Below are 27,623 nucleotides of genomic sequence, written 5' to 3' on the forward strand. Positions count from 1 at the left end.
GAGCGTAACGGGTCCTGCCGCACCGGCCCCAGCGTCTACCGCAAATCAGATTCTGTTTCACAAACTCGTGTGATTTATTTTGCGCACGTTGCACAACACCACACACAACAACGTGCGCATTTTTCAGCGACAGGCACGCCGGAAAATGTAGGAAATTAGGGTGTAAACAAGGATAATGTTTTGTAATTCATTATTCAACTGGGTTTCGATTCAATGGCGAAATTTTGCCTGAAAGCAGCCATTTTGGTTGATACATTAAATATTTAATGGTATCTAAAATTGTGTTGAATGTAAATTTTATTATATCTATTAAAATATGGCTGAACTGTGCTCCGGATGCAAAGTATGCTATAAAATTTGTTTACAACGCCAGATTTTCAAGATGGAAATAGATCGTTAGGGTGAAAAGCCCAAATATTTACGAATTTTGTTGGATTTATAGAATGATTTTAAATTTTCGTAAAATTACAGCTGAATATAAAAAGTTTAATTTTTTTATGTTTGTAGATAAAGATTACAAACAAAGTAATATTTTTTCAATAATATAATTATTTGAATGCTCATTGTTGAGGCATCATTATTGTTTTTTGCGATTGTCTCCGCCATGGTCGTGCCAATGCTGCAAAGTGATGATGATACAATCTACGATTATATCTTTGAATCATCACAGCAGGCTCAAAATTAAGTTACACTCACGATTCCCCGACTCTCATGATGCTGCGAAGAGAGGCGCAGCGCTGTTTGCGGTTTTCAATCCTTTGAGTCGTTTGAGTCATGCCTTCAAAGTGAAAGTTTTTATTTTATTAAATTCAATGCCGACCACTCATGTTGGCCGTAATTCGTTCACATGGTTTATGTAATCATTTTTTATCATTTTCTCTCGATTGAGGTGAAAATAATTAAAGTAATCAAGATGCAAATGTTGGCAACGGAAAATTGTTAAGGTTGGTGCACTTTTGTTGCATTTATTAAATCATGTGTAATTAAAAGTTACATTTTTACACTTTGCAAACTGTGATTATTATTTTTCTCTGTGCGGTGCGGCTGACATTTATTTCATTTCACTGCAAACTTTTCAGAATAACATTCAGCGCACTGTTGGCAGAAAATACTAATTAGTGCTCACGATGCGTGCAAAGTTAACCAAGTGCATGTAACTTGGTTTGAGTTTGCGCAACAAGGGCATACGCTGCTTTCACGACATTGACATCTCACATAATTGTTCATATTCGTATCATATTTCATACGTGTATAGTAGTAAATTTCATTTTCCAAATTAGTACACAACTCGTGCATGTATTGCTAAATAAGTTCTTAATATGGTAATAATGGCTAAAGTTACATTGTGATTTATCAAAATGTCATTATTACAAAGTCATATTTAACAATTTTTAAATTTTTTAACGATGTTTTATTTTATGCTGTACTCTGTACTGCTCTGGTGTGGATGCTGTGGCATACTCTATTTTTAAATACCACATGCTCATTACGAAATGGACGTATTCAAAATTCCATTAACGCCCCTCGAAATTATTAAATTCTAATCAACGCATTAGTACCGACTGGTGTTTGGGCCGTAGTGTAATTTTAGACATGTATGGCGCCGAATTGAATGCTGTGTTGTCTGTGATCGGATATCGTTTGTCTGTAGCAAAGTGTTTTGAAGGCGCTGATCGTTGAATTAATTAATCATCAAATAATTACAATATGGATACATGTTTCATTCGATTATTTATTTATCATGTTTTGATGTTTTATGTTGGATAATTTCAGTTAATAATTAATTACACGAACACTGTAAGCGATATGATTATAATTGTTTTCCAATTAAATTTAGAATTGAATTCTACGTTTGATTGTGAAATGATTTTTTTGATTAGATTATTATCTAAAGAGTTATAATCGGTTAAAATTGAAGTTTACAAGTGAAACTTGACAGTTGACATAAATTGATCTGTAATTTTTTATTAAAATGCTTATATAATTTTTTTGTGAAGTATTTACTTCTTAATATATTTATAAAGAAGTGATAAAGAAATCTTGATTGGTTTAGGAGTAATTATTCAAAAACAATTATTTTTGCAGCACGTAAAACAAAAAACATATTTTTAAAACAATTTATAATTTAATTTATTGCTAATTAATAAATATTAAATATATTATATTTATGTAGGTCAAGTCAAGTTCATTATTATATCAGCGTGCATTCAATGTATTCAATGAACTTGACTCATATTTTAAACGCAATGGTAAACACTAATCCCATTCGAATCTACCAGTCCATACAATCGATTAGAAAAGAAATTATTCAATTGTTGGAAGCTATACAATACAATACGTTCATTCCCAAATAGAATGCTTATTATTGTTTTTTTTGTCTATTTTTTTTCTCCTCGATAATTGCTACTACGAAACCACTAAAATTTGTTTTGTTTTTACTAATTGCAATCAGTATGTAGGCAGGCAACTGAAGCTATGATTATGGGTAGTACTTTTGTAAATTTTATCACTCTATCACTCATGACACACATTTTACTTATGCATACCTTCTAGTCTGGTAATATGTGTCATGACTGGTGTAACGTGAACTTCTGCGCACTTGTAAATTTCATTCGAAAGTACCATTTCAATATATTAAGTTTAGTTATGAACATTCACTAGGAATATTCATTTTATGCTAGATAAATTGAATAATACAATTCGTCAATATTTATTTAGAGTGTTTACTTTGCACACTATAAAGTATATTTATTATAATTGTTTTCATTTATAATTTGTTATGCTTGCCTGTTTATTTTAATGTGTTTTAATCTTTGATATTTATCTAAGTGTTATGTTGCACATCTTGGCGAAATTGGAACAAATGGCAATGAAATTGTGAGAATTTTCGCCTTGGAAAGTGAAATGCAGCAAATTACTGTGATAAATCTATGTGGGTTTATCTAGAAATGCATGCAAAATGCTGTTATCGTTCGGTGCAAAAATATCAGCAGCGTCAAATAATGAATCATGAATACAAAATATGTTCTTTTATGCAAATATTTATAATTCTTCCAATTATTTGATTTTTTTAAATATTTATTTTGATATTTTGACGTTATTATTTTTGGGCGTTGAATACTGATAACTGAATGATGCTTCATTTACAATTCCTTTGAGTATACGAGTATAGTTTTTATTTGAAGCAAATATTATCTTTCACATGTATCGTATGTTTGAAGTGGAGTAATTGGAGTAATTTCGATATTTTTAGAATTATTCTATACTATTCATTCGTTGAAAGGAGGAATGCAGGTCATATTCGTTTTTCTATTTATATTGATTGCACTTTCCACGTGTTTTTTATTATTGACACATTTATTTTTAAATGAATTCCAGTTAATATTCACATTTAGTGGCAAGTGTGATTTAAATAAAAATAATTTTTATAAAATGGAACGAAATTTACGTCAATCATACACGAACTAAAGCTGAAAATAGCATTCATATGAAAACAATACAGAATTGTTCATAATTTCATTTAGTTGGCCACTATTCAAATTTCAATTATTTCCGGTTACGTGATTCTTCCTCTTCTGTCATTCATCTAGTCGAAAGCATCGAAATTCAGCATGTTCAAGTTAAAAAGGTGTTAATTTCCTAAATGTTCACATCTTACATTAAACAGAATTTAATTACATTTAAATTTAATTAAAACTAAATTATTCTCTACCAATTGTTATATTAGATAGTGAATAGTTGCGTGTTGATTTGGTTAGAGAGAAATAGTTTGAATATATACTTTGCGCGTCTGGAAGTTGTTGAATCAAGTCGGTGTCAAGTGGGACTAAGCGCACAAGTGTAGAAACTTGGCAATCTCGCGCGATGTCACCGCACATGCCATCTAATTAATGTAATTATTAAACAACCACGGCGAGTTTACGCCTGCCCGTGCTCTTGGTGTGCTCCTATTGTCGCCATTGTCGGTGATACTCGAGAGCTGTAATTTAGAACAAGCCCACTTGAATGACGTAGCTTGTAGGCATTTGGATTTATATGCGATGTAATTGCGAAAACTTACGGCGCAGATGCAGAAACATTACGGTTTACAGGTGCTTCAATAATCTTAATTGTGGGAATTATTTATTAATAAACTTTTTATTAGAGTGTTTATTACTTACGTAAGTAATTTACAGTAAAAATAAATTATCTAAGAAAAACTTTACAATCATTTTTGAATTGTAGTTAAATTTTAAGGTTTTTAGCATTTAGGAGAAAAAATAGAATATTTTATATTTTTTAAATGTTTTTTGATATAAAATATCATGTTATATTAGCAAGAAAAAGTAATAATTCAGTCATTATTCTAAGAAATCTTGTAGTAGTCACTAATAATTTGGTTTCTGACAATATGTATCACCAAATTATTATTACATGCGTGTAAAGTAGGTAAGTAGTGTTATGACCAAGGTTACAGCCATCCCACTACCCCCAAAACGCACATTGATGGCCATAGCTTAATAAATGATGTCGTCCTTATAAAATATCAGCAAAAGTGTGAACTTGTATCGCCGAGCATACGCTGTACGCGCATTTTACGACGTGATATAATAATTTAATACATACGCGCGTCGTGCGCACATCACAACCCGCCGGTGTCCTCTGCGTTCCACCTTTCGTCAGTGTCAGAGGTTTATACACTGTAGCATAATTTAATAAAACCTAGCACCGGCACGCGATATGTAACCTGGTCGTGACCCACCCTTTCAGCGTTAACTTTATACTCGATGCGGCGTTAATAAGCGACGACCTTTCGTAATTAAAACCAGATAGTGTGCTAGCCAGCTGAGGTATGAGATAATACATGATGCGCCTAGTTTTAGGTGGCGTTAACACGACAGGTGTGTGGGATGGGCGCCGAGGGTTGGTTTGGTTTTATTGTGTAGTGTGTGTGTGTGTGTGTGTGGGAAATTGGGTGAGGTGGTAATTAATTATTATGGGCATTTTGATAATAGTGTTTCGGGAAATTAATTTGGAACTTTCCCTGTATGTATGCAACCAAATTAACATTTTTTTCTAAAATTAGACTTGCAATTTACTTCTATTTTTTGCTACAAATTCAAATCGATATATTATTTCTGCGGCAAGTGAGACATGTATAGAATGACATTTTATAAATAGACACATTCATTGCATTGATTCGATAAACTGCTTTTTAGTCGTGTAAATTATTTCAGTCTTGCTGTGAAACTGTCACTAGTCATCCTTAAATAGACTGCCGTGTGAGGTTGATACTTGCATTTTTGTTTATGCATACGCTATAAATATCTGGCGACAGTTTTAATTAATCAAATTACTTGGTGACCCACCGAATCAATGACCTAGATTTTCCGGCAATTCGCAGCGGTTTCTGGCGACTGATTGCGCTCAGCTTGAATGTCCCGTAATTTGAGCGACAATTACAATTAGTTTGAATGACCAAATGTGCTGATCCTCATATTGAACCAACTATAGGACACGTAATTTCTAGTTGACGGAAATCAGGTCAATAATTGTGTTGTTTGTAGAGTTTTGCAGCTATTAATTACAAAAATAGAAGATATTTTTAGAATTGTGTGCAATTTTATGATTGCTGTACTTCTGATAAGTAAAAAATTAATTAAAATTGAATGAATACGTTCATAACATTCTTTCGTGCTTCAAATGATTGCTTCTTGTTACAAAAGTTTAATGATTTTTATTGATATGTAGATTTCTAGCACAAGATGTTTTCATCTCTCGCCGTTTGCCAATTAAACAACGCTACAGAATTCCATCTCTCGATTCTATTTACAAAAATTAATTAACAAGCGTTAACACAAGAAATAATTGTTTGATTTACGTGTACACTTCCAATTTCAATTTCTTATTCAAACGCCGATCCCGAAAATACGTAGCATAAATCACTTTCTTTCTCAGCGCTGCTTCCGCCCTGTCGATAAATTCGGCGCATTAGTATTTGCACGCTCCGATCACACATTTTGTGCAATGTGGCAAATCGATCGAAAATCCGCTTACATTTTTGCCGGATATTCCACGAGCGTGATTTACGTTTTTCACTTTTCCGTTGCGTTTCGTTGCCTTGCATATTGGTGTACATATACGTACATAGATTTGCTTTTACAACATTCGCATTGGTTTCCAAGTGCCACTATCGACGGCGAGGCATTCGCGGCTGGCTTAACGTTAAATACAAGTTCATAAATCACGTTGGCATAAAGTTGATCCCTTTTCATTCCGCGCTGACATGATTTCCATAAATATCGAAAATTTAATGCTTTTTTCGCCGTATTTATCTAATGGACATCGATTTAGTTTTATGGCAATGAAAAATTGGACACCGAATTGAAAAATTATGAATATTTCGTGCAAAAATTGCCCAATTATCCAACGAATGGTTTTATATTTTAAAATAAAAAAATGATAACGGCGTAATCAATAAGTTTCTTTTGTTGTATTTATATTTATAATTTTATTTTTTGTTTATTTGACAAAATATAAGTTGCATTTATGTAGATTTTAACAAACATGGTAAATATTTATGAAAATTTAGTAATATACGCACCATTGTGACGTGCACATCCAGCAACATAATTAAAATGTGCATTGTTACGCAAAGCACGGAATTATGCTTCAATTAGCATGTGGCGGCTCTTTTTTCATTGCGCGGCCTGTGTGAATTCATTAATTCGCACTTTGTTGGTTTTACATGCCTCGCACACCGCCTGTTTGCTCATCAAATTTTTTAAAACCTCTACAAATTTATCCATCAAATATTTAGAAATAATTTCTCTCAAAGTTCAAAAATCTTGCATTTTACTACATTGCATAGACGCGTACAAGAATGGCGTGCAAGTAGAGCAATGAACTCTTACTTAATAATCGGCATTACTCATTGCGCGAGGAATGTTGTGGTGCGCGCTCGACTTGTGTCAGTCACTCGGGGTAACGAAGCGAATGAACGTGAAAGAAAGCGCCAAACGTACACAACACTAACACTATCACGTATTTAGTTCAACCATAACCTGACCGAATGCAGACTTTGTCGAGAAAAAGAGTAACTAGAGATGGAAATAACGACCATGTGTCAACTCAGAGAGCTTTACGGAAGCGTAGAGAGTTTTATTTTAAAAAATAATAAAAGGTCCTCGTTAGTCATGATATATGAGGGTATTTAAACGCTTTTTGTTCGAGTCAATTATTAAAAGGGTGCTCGAACTGAATGAAAGGAGGTGAATGATATATTTTTACGCTGGAGGTAAAATTCATTAATCACGGATGATAACCAGTCATGTTACGATTAATTATCTTGTCGTTTCAAGCGTCAAATGCTATTTTTTAAATAAATGTATGAAATATTTAAACTAAAATAATGTTTTTGTTCCAGAAGTGTTTTAGACGATTCCGAAACTCAGACAACCTGGATTAAATTTTTATAAGGTAAGTTACTAAATAATTTTTAATTATTTTTATACTGTTAGTGTAAAATACAGATGACATCGTTTTTATATTGGTATGTAGGTTATTGGGTTTCTTCTAGTGTTTATGACTCGTTTCATCTTATGACATCTGCCTTACGTTCTTTAGATGTTTAATGTTTACATGTTTCAAATGATGAAATTACATCTCATCATATTTTTATTCTCTATACAATGATATTACTTCCCATAAATTTTCCTCAAGTGATACATGTAAGAATGTATAGAAGCTGTACTTGAGAACGGCTTGTAATCTTCCGAATGAAGTGGAATCAAATCATTCCGAGGAGTAGAGTCTGCAGTTTGCGAACGTACTTCGGCATTATCATCATTTTCTTCGATTGTTTCTTCTCTGATTTTATTGACTTCATCATCGTGCGCTGGCTCTGACTGTGCTTTCAATTGCCTTGTGATTGGCACATAACCGAACGCCGGTTCCGGTGTGCGTCTCGCTGTCTTCTCTACTTCGTCATCGTGGTGAATCATGTTGGCCATTTCACGGTGTCGGACTGACCAACGCAATTTATTTGAGTTGTCGTATTTCCTAGCAAAAAATATGCAGGTAATTAAAAAGAGGCGGTAATCTTGTTTGGAGCTTAATTAACTACCCGAGGTGCAAATGCAATTTATAAATTACACCGCGCGCTCGACGCCCTCGGCGACCTATGAGCTAATTTTAATGGCCACTTACGCCATAGCCAATTCCAGCTTGTACATTTTCAGCTCGGCCGCGTAGTAGATCTTCTTGTGCTCCATCATCTTGTCGTGCCAGTGATTTACTCGCACCTTGCTGTCGTACGCCGTCGAATCGATCTCGTCCGGCGTTGTCGACGCCGCCTCCGCTTCGTTTAGGTCTACCGGCGCCCTTGCGCGCGCTCTCGTCGTCGCCGTTGTTATCACGCGCTGATAGTTCTTGCGCCGCTCCATCTTGTGTAGCTCCAGCGCGTCCATATTATCGGTACAAATTGCCAATCAGCGGAAATGTATGTGCCCGCCTGTATATAGCACTATCACTTATGCACGAGTGAAGTTTATTTGTTATCGGGGAATTCGATGCGACGCAACGGTGGCGTGGATGGGAAGTGAATGCGACCGCTCGCGACACGAATAACAATGAGGTACGAAATTGACACCAAGAAATTAGACGGGATTGGCTAACGATTATATATTTCGATTTATACAATGTGTTCATGCAAATATATTCATTGATTTGCATTAGGTGAGGATGCTTCAAACTCTATGAAAGAGAGAATGAGAGAAAATGAAGTGTATTGCAAATTTAGATTGCAGTAGATATAGGCATCACACATTGTCACCATAGAGTATTTTACGATGCTCAGCGTCGTATAATTAGCTGGCCCAGTTGATTAACGGTGATGCGATGATCGTTCGTATGTGCTTCGTGGTTTAATTAAAAAGTTGCGTTCAATTTCATGCGCGCGCCGGCAGTTTCGCTTCGGCAATTTTCCGCTCCACAAAAATTAAATCAGACCAAACTAAAGTCATATAAAAATTATTCAGGAGGTTAGTGGGTATAAAAGTCTAGCTTTAATTGACCTGATTTATAATGGTTATTATAGTTGTAAAGTCGTGAAATATATGCGCGGACCGTACGGCTTTATACGCAAGAGCAAATATTTCATTGTCCTGGAAATATGTGCGGGAATTTGTCAGGTGGGCGAGCATGTTGAGTAAATATGCCACTGTTGTATATGGTCGGGCGCAAGTTTTGTATGATAATCCGGAAAGTTTTACCCCAACTACTCGTATTTAATCTGGCTTTACGTAAGTACAACATTAACTTTGTGGTTAATGTTTTAAATACGCTTTCTGTGAAAATCTCATGTGTGTGGCTTAATCCTATAATAATTTTCCCATGTTTAACAGATACAACAATGGTTAAAGAGGTTATTACTCTGTTACGTTAATATTCTTTTTTATTTTTAAAAACGTTTTTTGTTTTTGTTTGTTTTTCGTGGCGAAATTTTATTAAGAAATTTCTTTTAAACTTTATTCATTAATCTTCTTGGTGTTGCAGCCAATTGTTTCATAATCACTTAAGTTGGATTGGATAATCAGGAATTATGAAAAAATCTTCGGAATGTGGAGAATTTATCTTGATTGTTCCACCCTCTAGACTCGGGAAATTGATTGTTTGCGATACTTTTTTGCCCTTTTGGGATTATTGCCTGTCCCTATGGATATTCTAAGCTGGAAAGAAATGTTTACGCCTTGGGAATATTATTTCTTACAAATAAATTCAATCAAATTTTTGTTATCTATTAATGTAATTTAAGAAATTCTCAAAATGGAATATGTTTCAAGGCAAAATAACTCGTGAAACTTTAGTTAAATATACAATAAATACGCTTATTGTTCGATGTTTTATGAAAAATGCTTCGGTGTAAGTAGAAGTTTCAGAAGCGGAAAAAACAAGTTTTTTATGTTTCTGCGGGAAATTCAATCGCGTCCATTGATTTCCAGTTGGAAAGATTGGCGATAACGTGCACGACGGTTGCTTGCGTAATATCGGGAAACTTGAAAGCACCAGATCGAATTTAATGTTTACATTTTCTTGCTTTTTACTGTTATTCGCGACGCTGTTTGGGCGCAGGAGCTCTAAATTTAGCGACGCTTCAAAAAGCTACCAACTCCAAGACAAATTGCGAATATAAAAACAAATGTTTGTTTAAACTGTTTACTATTGCTTTTTTGCTCTCAATGTGACATTTTCTTATGTTCTTTTACTAAAAGAAGAAAAAATAATAATATTGAGCTTAGAAAAGATGTTTTTTTCTAATTAAATATTCAAAAGGTTAATAAAAATTCATTAACGTATCTTGTTTCCTGTATTTTTGTTTCTCTAAGAGGAATATTCTCATCATAGAAACTGCAAGTGACTTCACACACTTAAAACTCACTCTTATACGAACAGTGCACTACAATTAATGCAATTAGAACAATTAATTCAAGTTAATTCGCCAAGTCCGCTCTGGATTGGCTTCTACAGTCTTCCTATGTAATCATAGATTATACTAGGCAATGAAAAGCATATCTTGTCCGACGTTTATTACCCTCTAGTGCTAGAATATTAATAAAATCATTAGGAACACTTTAATTTATTACATCATGCCACAAAGTGGCTGCGGACTGGTCTGTAATTGAAAATGGAACAAAGCTTTACCCCCACCACCTTTTGCGGGTCAACCGCAGGTATAAAACAGTCGCTGGTCGCCTGACTTCTCATTTTCTGCCGTTTTGTGTTGGTCCTTTCATTCTTCATTGATGCTGCATGAATCATATTGCATAATTGCGAGATTCTTGTTAGTCAATTATAAACAAGTTTTAATCAAAACTTTATCCCATCACATTGCAGGCAGTGAGTCATTACCAGTAGTTTGATTTTACTCACCAACTAGTTTCAATTGTCGCGCACAACATTTGGCGCGAGTTGCTTCCGCTGCACTTGTAATCTAATTACGATGCAATGAACTAACTTCATAATAACGACAATAATTTGTAAGATACACACTGGATGGTTATAAATATGATACTTGATTATTTCAACAGATGTGTTGTCTGTGGAGTCTGCTTGCTTACTTAGTTACTATATTTAAGTAATTTAATAGACTGCAGTGTATATGGTTTTGACATAAATCTAATTTAAAATTTCATCTTGTTGCGGGAATTCTAATTTTCTCTAATGATACAATATGCTTGAAGCATTTCGGCCAGTAAGAAATTTGAAATATGAATATTCATTTAAATAAGTATTGAATTAATGGACTTGAGCCAGTCGGAAACATTCTTTAAGGGATGTTAACTTTAACGGGGAATATGGGGCAAGGAAATGGGGCGGTGAATTTCAGGATCATCGTTTAACCTCCACCTTGATCATAACTTAAAACTCAACATTTTTTTATTATAAATTTTAGAATGCTCATTTTTTAAATAAATTTGGCGCCCCAAATTACTTTAAAACATTTTTGGACTTTGTGAAAATGAAAAAAGTTATTTTCTTCTTTGTGTAAACTTTCTTAACTTGGACTTAATCTAATTCCATGTTCATTTCGCGTTTCCTGGCGTCAGCTTCACTTTATTTTTCACTTTCTTTCATTTTCTCGCGATTCCTTTCAAAATAATTACAAATAATCAGCGCCTAATTGCGGTTTCATTGTTGAGGTTTTTCTCTGGGCGAGGCTGTTGCACGGATTACGCAATTACCGCTTCAATTAACAGCAAACTCGTACTTGCTAGGCTTAATCACGCTTAACTTGTAGATATTTAACCGCCTAATGAACTTTATTACCATCAATGCTGGGGTTAATTATTGTAAATTAAAAAGGTACTGCCTGCTGGCCATAATATGATTGTTGTTATGTTTATTATTACATGTTAGGTACATGTAGAAAGTTGTAACATCATTTTTCTTAGTTGGATATCATTAAGCCGTTATAGATGAATGAGCAACAAAGACATTCATAGCCGACGGCTTTATTTTTATCGTTTTTGTACAAATATCGCGCGGCTTTATCGATCGCTTCCGCCGGCTTAGCGCAGACAAGTGCAAATGGTACAAATACACGGAGCACGTCGGAAGGACGCCGATTCTGCCACCCACGGCAACGACGTTTCTGCAGTTTGCATGAATGGTGCATGGCTAGCATAGCTTGGCCAGGACATGAGAATATATTCGCTGAGAAAATAAGTAAGTAAGTTGTGCTTGCTTCCCATGCGATACTGGCTTATTAACGTGTAGTGCACAATGTAAAATGCATTTCTGTTTGGTAACTTTCCTTGAATTTCATTTTCACAAAGCTGCTCACAAAAATTTTCTATTTTATGCATATTTACTTATAAAACAATTTAACATTAATGATTTGGTATTTTTACAAATCAATGCAGTTCAATTTATATTAATACGAGTTGATATTAAACGAAATTATCGTTTTTATCTGTCTATTTCATTCCGAGTGCTAAATTATTAATGAATTTAAACGAAGTTTATAACAGTTGGTATGCGATGGCTCACGTTGTTCACTTTGGCGTTGCCGGGTATCGTGCCGCTCGAAAACGCCCGAATTGCTGGCGCGAATCCAGCCGAAAGGATGCTGGGTTGCTAGGATAACATCAGTTGTGCGCGAGGCTCCGCGTCGTCCTGGCTTTCGGCGGATAACCTCCGCCGCTGAGCCAGCACGGACACACACGCCCACGCGTTACCAGTAACTAAATATTGCTAAATGTTTGCAATAATGACTTAAAACGGTGTTGAACGAGTGATTGTGTTGGTGCGATTAATATTTTCGTTATACTTTGCTGGTAATTTGCAAATTTTGTCTAATTTTATCTGTAGACTTTGTATTGGGTTAATATTTTGTTGATAATTGCCTAAAATATTGTCTGGATATAAGGTGTGTTATCAATGATTACTATTACTAATTGAATAGTCGTTATTCATTTCTGTTTGGCACTAAAACACTTAATGTAACAAATTTGTTATTTTTTCTTTTTGGTTTAAGAGGCACTTAGAAAAGTTTAAAGTAAGCAAAGTTAGATTGCTTTCCACAAAGTTCAACAGGATCATTTTTAAAATAAACTACTTCATAGGAATAATATGAAGTTGGAAAAGTTTCTTTTTAAAGTAGAGTGCGAAAAACAAAAGCCTATCGAATTTGTATTCGCTGAAACATAACTTAAATATTAGAGTATTCATTTAATGAAAATATTTATTTTTTCATATCAATATTTTGTATGTTCTGATAAAAGAAATGAGTAATAATGAGATAAAACTGCTTCCTGCACCTGGATCTTCCTTCGCATTCGGTATCATTCCAGTTTGTTGTTTTTTCCGTTGGTAATGGATGAAACAGCCACTAGGGAGGAAGCAACTGTTGAAATTCTCGAAGCCACTGCACTATCTGCACTCTCCCACCCGCATTCCGAAAATAGAGGAAACCGCAGTTGCTAAAACATTTATAAAACATATATATCCACATGCAACTAATAGGTATATAAAACCTAGAATCGCCGACGTATAGATAAATTAACTTTTTTCTACATCATAAATTTTTACTCGCTCGAAGTCTGCACCACTAGTAGATAACTGGTGGAAAATTCTATATTTCTCTCTCCGAAGATACGACATGCGTTAATATAATAAATTATTTATATATTTATACAGCGATAAACGTTTCACGTCTTGTGTTTTTGCGAACCACACACACGAACGGTGCTCTGTTGCGTTTCACCTTTCAACCAATAAATTTACAGCTTGTTATATTCATGAACTTTGCCCACCAGGCGTTACAGTATCCGGTGTGCGTCTAATTTATTTATTCAAAATAAATAATATGAATAAAAAATGAATATTAGTTCTTGTATTACGAAATTGAAACTCAACCGCAAGACAACTATGGGCAGTGGCATTGAGACAAGTTTGCTCTTTTATTTTTATATTCATGAATGAAGTTGAAATCTATTACTTGAGTGGTTGGCTGGTGTTGCTAAATAAGTTGGAAATATTTCTATTCTTCTCCTGAACTGTGTTGAATAATTTATGAGTTGGCTTCAGTGTTTAGCGTTTATGATTAATATGCGAAAATGTTACTAGAGAACAATGATATAATGATTCCCTGCATTTACAAATAGCATTTTAGATTTAGGAAGTTAATTTGGGAAGTTCTCTTTGTTTGATTTTGCATGTCATTCGCTTCTGCATTTAGTATACTTACATTAAAACAAAATCATGTAAAAAGAACAAATGTTAAGAAAAGACATGGTTCTGCAAAAGTTGGTCCCAAGACGAATATGGTTGGCGAGAAGGCAACCAATCGCACGTAAACGGTGAGTTTTTCTATGAATATATAATAATTCAAGCTGTTTTATTGTTAGGTGCGTTTTCTATCGTAATATATCAGGAAAATATTCAATCCTCTAAATTATAGAAACCCAGGTGTTGGTAAAACGTGCGCGTATGGCAGAGAGGAACACCGCGACGCTTGATGCAAATTAAATTTCATCTTCGTCGTTATTCATGTGCCATTCCGGACGCTTTTGTAGGTTCCCTTGGGGACGTGCACGAGCACGGAAGGTTTGCGGTTCGACATGGGTCTCATTTTCGTTTATATTATAGTTTCCAACGGTTCCAACCAACGTATGGTGCTGAAACACTGTTTTACAGATGTATAAATTGCTAGAGGACACGATGAAATACAGCATAATTCGTATATCTATACGCTAGGCTCTAGAGACTATGCAATTTATATAAATTAGTAGATTAGAGATAAATTATAACGATTCTCATTATTGGTATCACACTATATTATTACGAATATTGTGCTTGTCGAATGTTTTCGTATTGATTTGTACAAACAAATCATCGTTTATTTTAGAGAGTGGTGTACTAATGTAGGCAACTCATTATACACCGATGCTCTATACGACGCCATTTTGATACGTTTAAATTCATTAAAACCTTGAAAACACAATTACATTAAACAATATCGAGTTATTATTGCGTTTCCAGAGGCGATATATGCATTTTCTTGAATTGTGTGTACCTTGAAATAAGTTTGTGGCTATTCCTAGATGCCTTTGTTTCCTTCAGAATCAAAGTCAATCGAATAGCCTTTGCTTTGCGGCCGGCGGAATGCAATTACTACTCAAAGTACTTCAATCTCGCTGCAATTGCAAATCCTCTTACTAGAACTCGAAGAAAATAGGAAAGCAACTCTGAACTTTAATTTATGTTAGCACATCCGTTCGCTCGACCCAAGGCCGAATCACGAGCGCATCTAATCTTCAATCTGCTGTTTTATACAGATGTAGGATTTTATCAGTTGCGCGGCTTTGTTTGCGCGAAAAGCTATATGTCCGACTTATTTTCTTAACACTTTCAATTTAAAATAAACAAGTTTCCACTTGTGAGATTAAATTTTACACAGTATACATGGTACATTTTCATGGGAACTTGAATAGGTGTTTAGCTCTCAGGTAATTTTATACGTTGTTATTACTTTCATGCGAATAACAACGCAAAGTTTGTAAGTGCACAAGAATATCATAGTAAATTCTATGAAATGTTTAGCTAGTGTTTAAGTTGATGAAATAATTAAAGTAATTGAAATGGTATATTTGCGCATGAGTACAATTATGATAAGAAAATTAACGATTTGGATAAACAGAAATTTTTGTAGCTATTTTGCGTCGTAGATAGAATTTTATGCATTTTTCATGCTACATGTTCAGTTGGTTGCATATAGTCACGCGTATATATTTTTAAATAATCGTATTATTCAACGAGTTGGATGCGCTGTGCCAACTCAGCTTTCCACATTGACTTCGAAACCAGCCGCAGTCCCTGAGCCGCCAGGGTATTCGATCGGTTCTTTGACCAAACCTCTGAACTCCGGAAACACTACCCTTTGAGTTAAGGGATGCGGGTCGGCGACTTTGTCCGGCGCATAACTTTCGTCACCTCGCCCCCGTATATCTTAATTTTTTGCAACACGTGTGTTGAATAGCTTCCTTTCTGTCTAAACTTATTTCCGAAGAATGTTTTTTCTTATTTTGGTACGCTTGGTATACATTCTATAGACTTGCAACTTTTTATGTCATGTTGACGAAGATGTTCTTGTTTGCGTTTGCGTCATTGTAGAATTTGCATTTGAATGTAGGGAAATTTACATAATCCGGTCTTCGTCTTTTCGATTTTCTTGCGCTGGGTTTTGGAAAACACTAATTTAAAATTTAACACAAGGATAACAGAATGTTGTGTAACAATTTATTATTTCTTTTAATATATCATTAAGAGTAGGTTTAGACACTTTTATTTTATTTTGGGACACGATCGCAAAATATTATCAAAAAATATACTTGTTCATATTAACAATAAGCTTTTGGGCAACAATCTGGATATGGTTTGGATAGGTCCTCGCCTTCGTAGGTCACTTTGCATCCCTGTGGGATGCCAATTTGGGGGCATCTAAAAATACCAATGTTACACACTCATATTTTCAGCAAAAATCTATATTTACTTACGGCAAAGCAGATATTTCATTATTTTTGATGCAATGTACTCGAATACATTCACCTTTCGGATAACCGTCTTCTCCAGCCTTAATTGTTAAATTTTTGTACGTACAATCTGCAAACAAACATTAACACAAATAGAAATCACGTTCTTTACATTTCTAAAGATTATATTTACTTACCATCACACAAAACTGTTGCGATGGCAACTGCGAAAAAAACCAACGAAATTATTCGGCCCATTGTATTACGAAACGCAAAGTTTAAACACTCAAGAAAAACTAAAGTGTATGTCCATCGTAAAATGGTTTATATACAGACAACAGATAAATTTAATTAGTCAAGTCAATTGTTTATATACCCCGCTTCTTTATTTGCCGATAAACTGGTTTTCGTTAACATTTATCATTAGCGCGATGTCAGATTAAAGCAGCTTGGTTTTTCATTTGCACATTAACTAGAGAATCAAAACATTTAAAAAGATCATTGGTGACACGGCCATTGGAGAGTTATGCAATAACAATATAAGTGATGTCATTTTATATTGTCGTTCATGTTAATGTTGACTTTATAATAACTCAGTAATATCGATATCTTGGGGGCAAACATCGAATGGGCAACAGAGTGGGTAAATTTTGGTTAAATCATAGCCTGACTTATGACATCCATATCTAGGCGGTTCAGCATAGCACCTATAATAATTAATTAAATAATTTAGAGATGAATTAAATGTGTAGATTATACATACTCAATTTTTGCAACTGTTCCGTTCTCCGCACAGGTTGCCACGTAACATTTTCCTAATTTTGCTGTCAGAATCGTGCCATTATCAAATGATCTACCATCGTCTATGCAGTCTAGTAATAATTATAAATAAACATTAATTAAAACACGTGTAATTAAATGCATTACTTACTTGTTGCTGAGACATGTAGCAGATGCAAAATTGCAACACATAATAAAGGAAGAGCAAGTGTGAATTTAATATCGTGCATCTTGGTGATACGACAATAATTGAACGAGTATAATTCGTTGGTTATTGTTTTCTGTTTGGGCATTTTGGCGCAAGTGGGCGAACCGATACAAATTATAATTATTACTCACTGCAAACAATGTAGGTATGATATCAAAATATGCCAATCAATTGAAGTTAAGTGATAACAATTCTAGACAACTAATTGCGTAGAGAAAACAAAAACGTTTTTAAGTTTCAAGTTTTAATTTGTTAAACTGCAGATTTATTTGAGAGTTTTATTTTATTTTCATAACATTGTTATTATTATATGATATTTATAGTCACATTGCGAACATTTTTATTTTTGTTGTTGAAATTTATACTTAGGAACACACTTGAACCGGGCAGCAGTCCGGATAAGGTTTCTTCTTATCAATTTCGGACCATTTGCAATTTTTCGCAGGAGGCTGGACTCCGCATCTAAACAAATAGAAATTAGTCAACATCAAATTTGTTTTTCTTTTTATCTTTTGCGTTATACCCGAGTGCGCTGATTTTATCTTTTCCGTCGCATGTCATTTTCATGCATTTGCCAATTGGTGCTGCTTTCCATTCGCCTTTCTTGATTGTCACTCCGTCAACCACACATGCTATTAAACAAAAAAGGGTTTGAAGATGAGAAATTTTAAGATTAATTTTTAAAATAGAAGAACTTACTCTCTTCCTGAGCATGTGCAATTGTGACAATTGCAACAGCAAGAAGGAATAACGCTGCTTTCATCATGTTTGTCAGGGATAGTTTATACCAGACTGACGGTAAATCACAAGGTATTGCTTATTTATAACTGTGAGCCACGTTAATCCATTTAGTAAACTCAGAACTCAATAACTCCCACTAAAAAATTTGTTTATCATTAAATAATGAAACCTCATCGTTTTAATGTTTCGAATTGACTTGCAAATACGTATTAACTAACTCTAAGGCACGTTTTCCTCTGATAGTTTTCTGAATATTTTAGCTAAAATTAAGCAAACAAACATGAATTGGTACTAAACTTGGTTTTAGTACAATATTATTGGTTTAAGAAGGATTTAAATATTACATAATGCTTTTCGATGTGCATTGTTGTAAATCAGGTGTTAGAGGTGTTTAAACAAACTATGCATAATATCATCGTTAATTTGAAGGTTGTGGTTTCTCGTCATTTATTTTTAAAACATAAGTATTCTGGGAAACATAAATCTACATTGTTTTCTATTTAATCACATATTGCATCTGGACAGCAATCTGGATAAGGTTTCGTGTAATCAAACTCAGACATCTTGCAATTTTTCGGAACAACAAATGTACCACATCTAAACAACAAATGTGAATTAGTCGAGATCATATTTTTATGAATTTAACTTCTCATACGTTTGTACATTAAGGATGTCTTGCGCCATGCATTCGAGTTTTATGCACTGGCGGCGTGTATTATATTTTATTTCACCCTTCTTTATAACTTGTTGGTGATGCATGCATGCTAAGCAAAATAGAAACATGTTGGAAGTTCAATACATTGCCATTTATAAATTAATGTAAGACTTACTTTCTTCCTTAGCAGCATTGACTACTATGGTGATAGTTACTACTAAAAGGATAAAAGCTAGTTTCATTATCTCTGCTACTTGTGTATGCTGATCAGTGGCTGCGTAATTTCAGTCCCTATTAATTACTCCCACACAAATTACGCGAAATTACTATTAATCGTGCGTTAATATAAAATACCGTAAATTGGTCTTTTATACGTGGCTGGAATTTAAATCAAGCTCACCGACTTCGAAAATGCGGTTGGTAAGATGAATTTTAAACATTATTTGCGTTTTATGCAAACTTCACTTTGACTTCATTTTCACAGTTAATTTAATTGAAAACAGTTTCATTATTTATTGTTTATCGAATCTGTTGTGTTGGAAATTTTATTACCAGTATTATTGAGTTCTCTGATAATACACAAACGATAAATGTCTTTTTTTTTAATTATAAAATTAATTAAAAGCAATGATTAATTATTTTAAACCAGAAACTACAAGCACTCGTATTGATAAGTGATTGTATTCAGGAAATTATTAAATTAATTACAACATTAATATAATTATTATATACGTATTTAATATTGGATAATATTTTGTTTTTTTTCGTTTACATTTTTCAATTCTCTATAACAATTGAGTATTGGTTATATTGTAAGTACAACTACAAGTGTAACCATGTCATCATACAATGAATAGCCATAACGATTTAAAGTTTGTATAAACTTAGATTAATAATAATAATAAAATAGTTATAATAAACGTATTACTTTGTTAATATAAATAATATGTGTGCGTGTATCTAGAGAGAAAATGCGTACTACACTTATTAATACTCCATTAAGATTTTTAGAAAACAAAAAATGATTAGGTACTTATTATTATTACCATCGATGAACTAATTTCATTTAGCATTCTTCACCTGGGCAGCAATGGGGGTACCGCTTGCTGTAGTCGTAATTTGTTGCATTGCAGCCTTCTGTTGGTACAAAAACTCCGCAGCTATAAAAGAAAATTAATTTAAATTTAAAAATACAAAAATATTACAAAGTACTTTAGTATTGTACAAAATTGCATTTTTAGGCAGGTGGAGGAGAAAAAATATTATTTTATATTTTTTTATTTGTTTCGCGTGCCTAAAAGTTTATTTTTCGATTATCTAATATTGAAAAATAACATACCCTATCGCTGTATAAATGGATTCACCATTAACTACATCTTCGCATTTAACCAACATGCATGTGCCCTTGGCGCTGGGCGCCTGCTCCCCCACTGGCAATTTAAATTCGATGTCCTTCTCGTCCGTGCAGTATTTTCGATGGCTGGCTGCAAAACAGAAAACAATAACACTGATATAAAAAAAACAGTTTTCGATTTGTTTTTATTATTTGATTCGCCGAGGCAATAAAATCCCTCGAGTAATTTGTCATCATAATTCAGAGAACAGCGATAGCCATCACGTGCTTATTCGATTTATCGTTATCAATGTGTGCCGGGTCATTATTTGGCCGTCACCGCGCGCAGCTTGCGTTCGTCACTGCAGATAGTCTCTTATTTGTGACCAATATTCGCTATTTTGTCCTAATGGCCTAATTTACGTGCGACAATAGCATATGCTTTGATTTTTGCGTCGTTGCAGCAATTAGATCATCACCAAATTAATAAGCAACAAGACGTAAATCAAGCGTAGTGACCGCCGGTTTGACCTTTTTTCGTAATATATAGTAAACATTCGATGAGAAACACATTTTCAAGCTAACGATGATTTTCAGTTGTTTGTGTTATTTAATAACATTTGATAGGTTATCAGCGTGTGTGGATGTGCAAAGTGAGCACATTGCAATTCAGTTAGATCACGTTTGAGGTCGTCGAGTGATTGAAACGTTAGTGGAAATTTCCGCCAACAATTACACCACATTGCAAATGTTTTTATTCGCGGACATCATGGGTGCCTGATAAGTGCGCCGTTGTGATTCAATAATCATGCGTCTTATCGTCTTGAAACTCTGTCGCGCGCGCGCCTTGATTTTGTTTCAGTGTTATCGTGATACATAATAACACTTTGCATGAAAGCTCAGGGTTAATAACATAGATCTCGTCTGAACGGCAGTCGGGTTCAAGGTGTTAATATTTCGAAACATGCGTCATCTCATTCTACATCAATTTAAATATCAACGTGTGTACATGCATAAATAATATCTGTTTAGTTTTGATTGCGTGAAATTGTCATACCTGTATTGTTTTGTTTCTTAAGGGAAGCACAGTAACATCCCGCCACCAAAGCCACACACATTCCAAAGAAGAGAATCCGATTCATGTTGTTGCTGTTATTGTTTGTATTCGTATTATTACACCCCTCGAAACGCCTGCGTAAAGTGCAAATGAAAGAAGCGATTCTTTTGTGTGTGGATTTTTTTTTTGTTTGTTGTGTATTTTTTAGTTGTAGTTGTCGCGCCGCGCGATTATCTCTTTGATTTCGTATTCTTTTGTGCTTTGACGTGTGCGGTTTTCCCGACGCGCGCGCGCTCTTTGATGCTCGCTTATTGTTTGAACGATTTCAGTTTCTTTGACACTTGTGCCAGCACGTTGCGGTTTGCAATCATTTAATTTGTGACTTTAGCGCGCGCCGCCGCCGTTCGAACTTGGACCGTATCTGCAGCTACGCGTTCTGTGCGCGCGAGAAATAAAAACTGAATGAAGGCATCTGTCCACATTGAATGAACCAAATGCTTTTATAGGAGGTTGTCGTATCACGATAATAGGTCAAGCTGTGATAATGAATAAAAACAAATATGTATATTGTGTGTTAGAGACATTTCCTGACACCGTTTAGTGACAATGTTGGATCGCGCTTACAGTCGCATCGCGTCGACCTGCAACGCTGATTGCAAGAGAATAACCAATGCTTGTTGCATTAATTGATAACTCGTGTGGTGCAGTGCTGTCTGGAAGGACAAATGCTGCAAATTACAATGCGAAGTGAATCTGACAGTGTATATGCATTTTTTATTTTTTAAATTTGTTATGAAATTTGCCTAGAATTTTAAGAATCATGCGTCAATATAAACAGATACGAACTGTTTAGTGACGCAACTGCGCATATGTTTTTGGTAATGTAAACGTGTATTAGACATTATGATTATAACTGAAAATTACAAAAATTATATCTTTATTTAAAAAGGCATGAGGAAGGTAATGCAGAACATGCGGTTTCTTGTTTATTACTTGCGGGGTGATTAATATTCGGATCGAAAGAAACTGCGAAAATCGAAAAACCTTTAATATTCAATCAGAACTACTCAACTCTGACGTCACATCTCCTTAATCATACAAATTATGTCATTATTCCAAAAATTTGTGCACAGATAGAAATGCAACCAACAATAAAATATATTTTATCTCATCTTCTTGGAATTCTGAATGCAATAAAAAAATTAGACATTGATAGATTTTGCAAATAATTCATTTTGATTTGCAATTTTTTTCGAGAACAGACGGGGATAAAATATTATAACCATTTATTCTATTCATCTGAAACAAAACACAAGTGATGTATTGTGTATCATATCTGAAAAGAAAAATATTTTGCCTTTCAAGATTCTGAACGCGTGTAACTGACAAAAAACTAAACAGGATTAATCCAAATCTCGTGGAAAACGCCAAAGCATTTCAACAGATTTAACTGGAATTTGTTATTCATGGAGTTTGCCGGCCATAGTTTGGTATCGCAAACAAATTTTATCACAAGTTATCGCGAACTGCATATAAGGTATTATAAAGCATATAAGTTGCGGACGGGTCACTATGCGGAACACAATCGCGTGGATAATGAAAAACGCGTTGGCACAATGATAAGAAAAACTTGTCTGGCTGGCGTTGATCCAGCCACGAGCAACCAACATTTTCAGCAATTCAAACTTTTTTTTTCTTCTGGTTGTAATCATATCACATAATATAAATTTACTGATTTCTAAATTGTATACGTTTACCATAACAAAAGATAATATTGATTATCTTTAGGAAAGTTTTATTCTTATTTTAAGAGTTATCAATGAATAGAATGGTGCACACTGCACAAAGCGCTCATCTGTCATCTGTCATTTGGTGTCTGCATGGTTACGCTGTAATCCAAAGGTTGGCAGGATGCTGCTGTTCCAAATATAGGAATATAGGACAATAGGACAACAAACAATGTGAGCAAATTAATTCATGATGAGTTTTCGTCCTTATCGATTCAAGGCGAAACTCGAAAATTCAATAATAACCACGATTGTTCCAATTAAATTTAGCGCAACCTAAATTTTGAGCAATAGAATTTGCGAAAAAAAACGTGTAGCGCTTTTTTCCAGTTTTTGTATAATCGCATGAACAAAGAACATTGAACTACGACATCTCCTATCAGCGGCGGCATGTTGTTAAACAGTTGAAATAATTATTTATTTATTTTCTTTTGCTATCTCGTGCCGAGCCGTTTGAATGCCAATAAATGTACGTTATATCGGCGCAATTTATCGTTCGCCAATTAAACGATACACTTATCACGTTTTTTATGCTCAGTTACTACACTTTTATTGCAAGTGGACATCTTGGTATTGGTATTTATATTGATATTGCTATATTAAACGACATGTCGTAAAATTATAAATTTTGCGCGTTTGGTAGACATTCGGGTGCCTCGCGTGACATTGACGCGATATTGCTGGAAGTATAAACAATTTGCTGGGTATACGCAGTGTTTTTATGCATGCGTAACATCTCGGGTAACGATGAAAGAAGCTAATCGTCCAACATGCTGCTTGCCAACGTCAATATTGCGTCGTAATCGATTAGTTTGGCGTCTTCGTCGTTCTTTGACAGCCAACAGGACCCGTTCTCTCCGTGTGCGATGATGTGAAGAATGCATTTTGCGACTGATTCCGGTCTAGATATCAAAAAGAATTATTTTTTTGATGCGGAAATGTCAAGTTTTCATGTCTCACTTTTGAGCCGGGGTGGTTTTGAATATTTGAATCATATTATTCTGTATTTGGCCAGTGGTGGTTTCGCATAAACTTCTTCCGACGTTAAGCATTGGTGTTTCGGTGGCAGCCGGACACAGTGTTATTATTTTCACTTCGAAATCACCTTCCATATCCTTTATTTTGGCCATCTCATAACTGTATGAAATAACGCCTGCTTTTGATGCGCTGTACACAGGGAAATTAGTGAGGGGCACTAGTCCTGCTACTGATGCCATGTTTACTATTACTGCTTCTTCAGACTTTGATGATTTGTATCTTGGGAGATATTTGCATGCTTCATTTACGATATGCATTGTTCCAATCTGTAATTAATTGATTTGTATAAATATTATATTAGAAAGCACGTCATAAATAGTTTTAAGTTACCAGATTCTAGTTTAATTTTAACTTGAGAAATTTAATAATATTTTTAACGAAAATAAATTGACAAATACGTAGTAATTAGGAATTTCCATATTTTTTAAACGAAATATAGCCGATAATTAAAGATAATGGGTACTAAATACATTTTACCATACACGGAAATTCACAATTAGCAATATCTGTTTAATTAGCACGAATGACATTTGAATTGTGCGCAATGAGTGCAATTTTATTTCTATGCGCTTGACCTTCACCGATCCCACTGATATTTATATCGAACATACAGATTATAAGTGATTCACTTACCAAATTAATTGTGATATTCTTGCCGTAATTGTTTTCGCTAACCACAGCAGCACAATTTATGACAATGTCTACGGCGCCAAATATGGACAAAGCAATCTCAAAGACACCTAAAATTAATAATGCGTGAATTGATTAGATTGATATTGTATTATAGCAGCGTAATAACTTACTTTTAATATGTGCTAGATTTGTAACATCAGTCATCAAAAATTCAACCTTATTGAATTGGATTGGATCGTACTCTTTCACTCCTTCAAGATAGTTCATGTTATCGTTCAAATCTGCAATAACTATACCCTAAAAAACGCACAATTGGAATATATATTAAGTCAATGTATGCGTATAATAATAATAATTGTTTATACCTTAACTCCATGTTCTAGTAATTCCAGGACAGTACATTTTCCAATACCTCCATTTCCACCAAACACCAAAACGACTTTTCCTTTAACTTGTAACATTGTGACTACAGCTTTCAAGTTTCATTTAATGAATGTGCACAACAGATGGATTACTTTGACTATGTCGAAATAGTTGTGTGCAGTCTGGGTAAACAAGAAATTATCATGCAAAACAATGTCATGCATTTGTCTATGTTGATAATTAAAGACTGTTATTAGACTAGCATATTAAATAATGTGTATTTCCCACTTGTTAGTCACTTTTTCGTATTTCCCACTTGTTAGCAAATTCTTCGAGTATTGCATTCTGAGGCGTCACTTTGTGAAGTTGCGAATATGCATCGGATTGAATGGAGCTGAACAGTACCATCAATTCGCATATAACGTCAATTATCTTTATTGTGGTTAATGGTTTAATAAAAGTTGCAATTGCAGTTGTAATAAGAACCTATATATTTTTCGCATATAAGCCACGTTTTATAAACTTGACAGCAAATATTTGTATTCTTCATTTTGTTTTAACATAAGCTGAAAAATACCGCAAATCAATTTCCTACTTTAGAATATAATCCCAAGCAACATCGAAAACTGCACTGTAATCCATCTCATGTGGCTCTTTTCCGGTCATGAACATCCACACAGCACCATTGGTACCTTCCTTCATGATTTGAATTAATCCTTCACCCAGATATTCAGCACTAAAAATTCTCAATAGTTAGAAACACAACGCAATATTGTAACATTTTTAATTAGAATAAACTTACTCGGTAGAAGCAGCAATGTTGATCTCTTTCGAAGATTTAGCTTCCGTTGAGAAAATGTCCAGGGCTTCTGTTAACACCGGACTCGGGGTGGGCCCTGGACAAATTGTCAGCACTCTAATATCTTGCTTCAAACATTCGTCCTCATTTTTGAAACAAATTCCAATTGAGGCGACTGCGTGTTTGCTTATACTGTAAATGGGAAGTTTGTATGGCACCACACCAGCAATTGAAGATGTATTTACAATCACACCGGAACCTTTTTTATATTTTGGTAGATATTCACGAAGAGCCATCATTGAACCATTAAATGTTGCCATCTAAAATTAGATATTGGTATATTTGTATATAATATATAAATTGGCATAGTTACAAAGTTTAACTGAAGACATAATGCGTAATTCTTTTCATTTATAATCCCCGCATTGTTTATGACAATATCAAGTTGCTTAAAGTGCTGCACTGTCTTCTCAAATGCCTCTGTAATTTGATATTATTTTATATTAGTAATTAATATTATTAATATTAAATGATTACCTCTTAATTCAGATGTATTTGTTACATCAGTTTTGATGTAAATACATTTATTACTTCCATATGTTTCATTCAGTTGTTGCTGATATGCGACGTCGTTTTCTTGCACGTCAATAAGAGCTACGCCCTACAAATTTATTACAATGAAAGGTGTAATTTATGGGCTTTTCGCACGTGTAATTTATAAATATGTTCCTACCTTAACTTTGTTTTGCAAAAGATGTTTCGTGTACGCCCGCCCGATAACTCCCAGCGCACCCGTCACAAATGCGATTTTCTCTTCGCAGGCGAACATGTTGATAGTGAGCTTTGATCAAAATGACGCCGATTATTTATACTCTATACTAATGCTATTATTTTACGGACAGGCGATAAGAGTTTTAATAACTAGTTTGCTGAGTGTATATGATAACTTTGCATATACAAACATTTTTTTATTGAGTCGTGTGTATCAGTTGTTATTGCATTGATTATGTAATCGAATATCATGCATTGAAGAAATGTATATGATTTAATTAATTATGAAATTTAGCGTCTTTTGTGTAGTAATTTTTTTATTTTTTTGTATTTCAGAATCGGCCCCTCCTTAAATTGTCTTCTTTTGGAGTCCGATGGAGGCTATTACACGATGCCTCCCACAGCCATGAGGCTTGAGAGTCCTGCGCCTTGTAATAATAACAACAACGTAGCATCCGGCGACGAGTTGGCTCTACTCGCCAAGCTGGAGGAGGCAAACCGCCTCTATGAGTCCGATGCAAAGTCGCTCAATTCGTTGAGCGGCGCGTCGGCCTCAGGTCACTCCCGAAAAAGTTCAGATACTTCACAAATTTCTGTAACTTCAGGTAATAATTGTTTCCGTCCAACATTTTTATGAAAGCTGTTCGCTTTATCGGAATCTAATTCCAACGTCGTGTTTATATTTGGATAGGAACTAGTTGTGCCGATAGAGGTGAAGATGGCGAAGATTTATGGGCCCTGTGGGGTCAAATGATAAGCGAATGGGATACCTATTGGAAAAAGCAGAATGCTCAAGTGCGTGAGTATGTCCGCAAAGGAATTCCCGTGCATTTCCGCGGGATTGCGTGGCAACTGCTCTGCTCGGCTACCGAAGCACCGGAGAAGAAGCTCTACGCTGAATACATAAAGGTAATAAAAATCTCATTAAATGCTTCGGCGTTTATGGC

The 27,623-nt window shown here is 34.6% G+C and overlaps 4 protein-coding genes across 13 annotated transcripts in view; 1 reads left to right on the plus strand and 3 right to left on the minus strand.

Moving 5' to 3' along the window:
- The window catches only part of Evi5 (ecotropic viral integration site 5), a 36,519-nt gene that overhangs the window by 4,490 nt on the left and 4,406 nt on the right, over window positions 1-27,623 (plus strand). For 2 of the 8 annotated variants that reach the window (XM_065304357.1, XM_065304358.1), the window contains exons 2-4: window positions 7,406-7,458; window positions 27,013-27,281; window positions 27,368-27,585. In XM_065304357.1, the coding sequence (XP_065160429.1) occupies window positions 27,068-27,281; window positions 27,368-27,585 (432 nt within the window). In that variant the 5' untranslated portion in view covers window positions 7,406-7,458; window positions 27,013-27,067. Of the gene's footprint in view, window positions 1-7,405; window positions 7,459-12,642; window positions 12,816-14,211; window positions 14,340-27,012; window positions 27,282-27,367; window positions 27,586-27,623 lie in introns of those variants that run through there. The other 6 variants (XM_065304364.1, XM_065304360.1, XM_065304361.1 and 3 more) reach the window with 6 other exon arrangements.
- Window positions 7,523-8,614, minus strand: LOC135793417 (uncharacterized). Its single transcript, XM_065304373.1, has 2 exons — window positions 8,188-8,614; window positions 7,523-8,040 (listed from the first exon to the last, which is right to left on the minus strand). The coding sequence occupies exons 1-2, from the start codon at window positions 8,445-8,447 to the stop codon at window positions 7,677-7,679; spliced, it is 624 nt and encodes a 207-aa protein (XP_065160445.1). The 5' UTR covers window positions 8,448-8,614; the 3' UTR covers window positions 7,523-7,676.
- LOC135793687 (uncharacterized) lies at window positions 16,265-21,763 on the minus strand. 3 transcript variants are annotated; one of them, XM_065304748.1, is made up of 10 exons: window positions 21,286-21,763; window positions 20,235-20,379; window positions 19,071-20,055; window positions 18,199-18,376; window positions 18,023-18,131; window positions 17,443-17,961; window positions 17,275-17,383; window positions 16,709-17,218; window positions 16,536-16,641; window positions 16,265-16,479 (listed from the first exon to the last, which is right to left on the minus strand). In XM_065304748.1, the coding sequence occupies exons 1-3, from the start codon at window positions 21,368-21,370 to the stop codon at window positions 19,962-19,964; spliced, it is 324 nt and encodes a 107-aa protein (XP_065160820.1). In that variant the 5' UTR covers window positions 21,371-21,763; the 3' UTR covers window positions 16,265-16,479; window positions 16,536-16,641; window positions 16,709-17,218; window positions 17,275-17,383; window positions 17,443-17,961; window positions 18,023-18,131; window positions 18,199-18,376; window positions 19,071-19,961. The 3 variants fall into 3 exon arrangements, 1 of the variants encoding a protein (XP_065160820.1); XR_010548690.1 differs by lacking the exons at window positions 20,235-20,379; window positions 21,286-21,763 and having other exon boundaries at window positions 19,071-19,186; window positions 19,250-19,264; XR_010548689.1 differs by lacking the exons at window positions 19,071-20,055; window positions 20,235-20,379; window positions 21,286-21,763 and adding an exon at window positions 18,441-18,455.
- Window positions 23,064-26,796, minus strand: LOC135794354 (uncharacterized). The gene is made up of 10 exons (XM_065305585.1): window positions 26,639-26,796; window positions 26,443-26,566; window positions 26,279-26,385; window positions 25,909-26,225; window positions 25,701-25,842; window positions 25,109-25,225; window positions 24,914-25,040; window positions 24,744-24,850; window positions 24,033-24,376; window positions 23,064-23,974 (listed from the first exon to the last, which is right to left on the minus strand). The coding sequence occupies exons 1-10, from the start codon at window positions 26,732-26,734 to the stop codon at window positions 23,830-23,832; spliced, it is 1,626 nt and encodes a 541-aa protein (XP_065161657.1). The 5' UTR covers window positions 26,735-26,796; the 3' UTR covers window positions 23,064-23,829.

Source organism: Atheta coriaria, unplaced genomic scaffold, assembly GCF_025399875.1.
Source record: "Atheta coriaria isolate IRGN ID8LTWV9N9 unplaced genomic scaffold, Caltech_Dcor_3.1 hic_scaffold_6_pilon, whole genome shotgun sequence".
NCBI classification, from domain to species: Eukaryota; Metazoa; Arthropoda; class Insecta; order Coleoptera; family Staphylinidae; genus Dalotia; species Dalotia coriaria.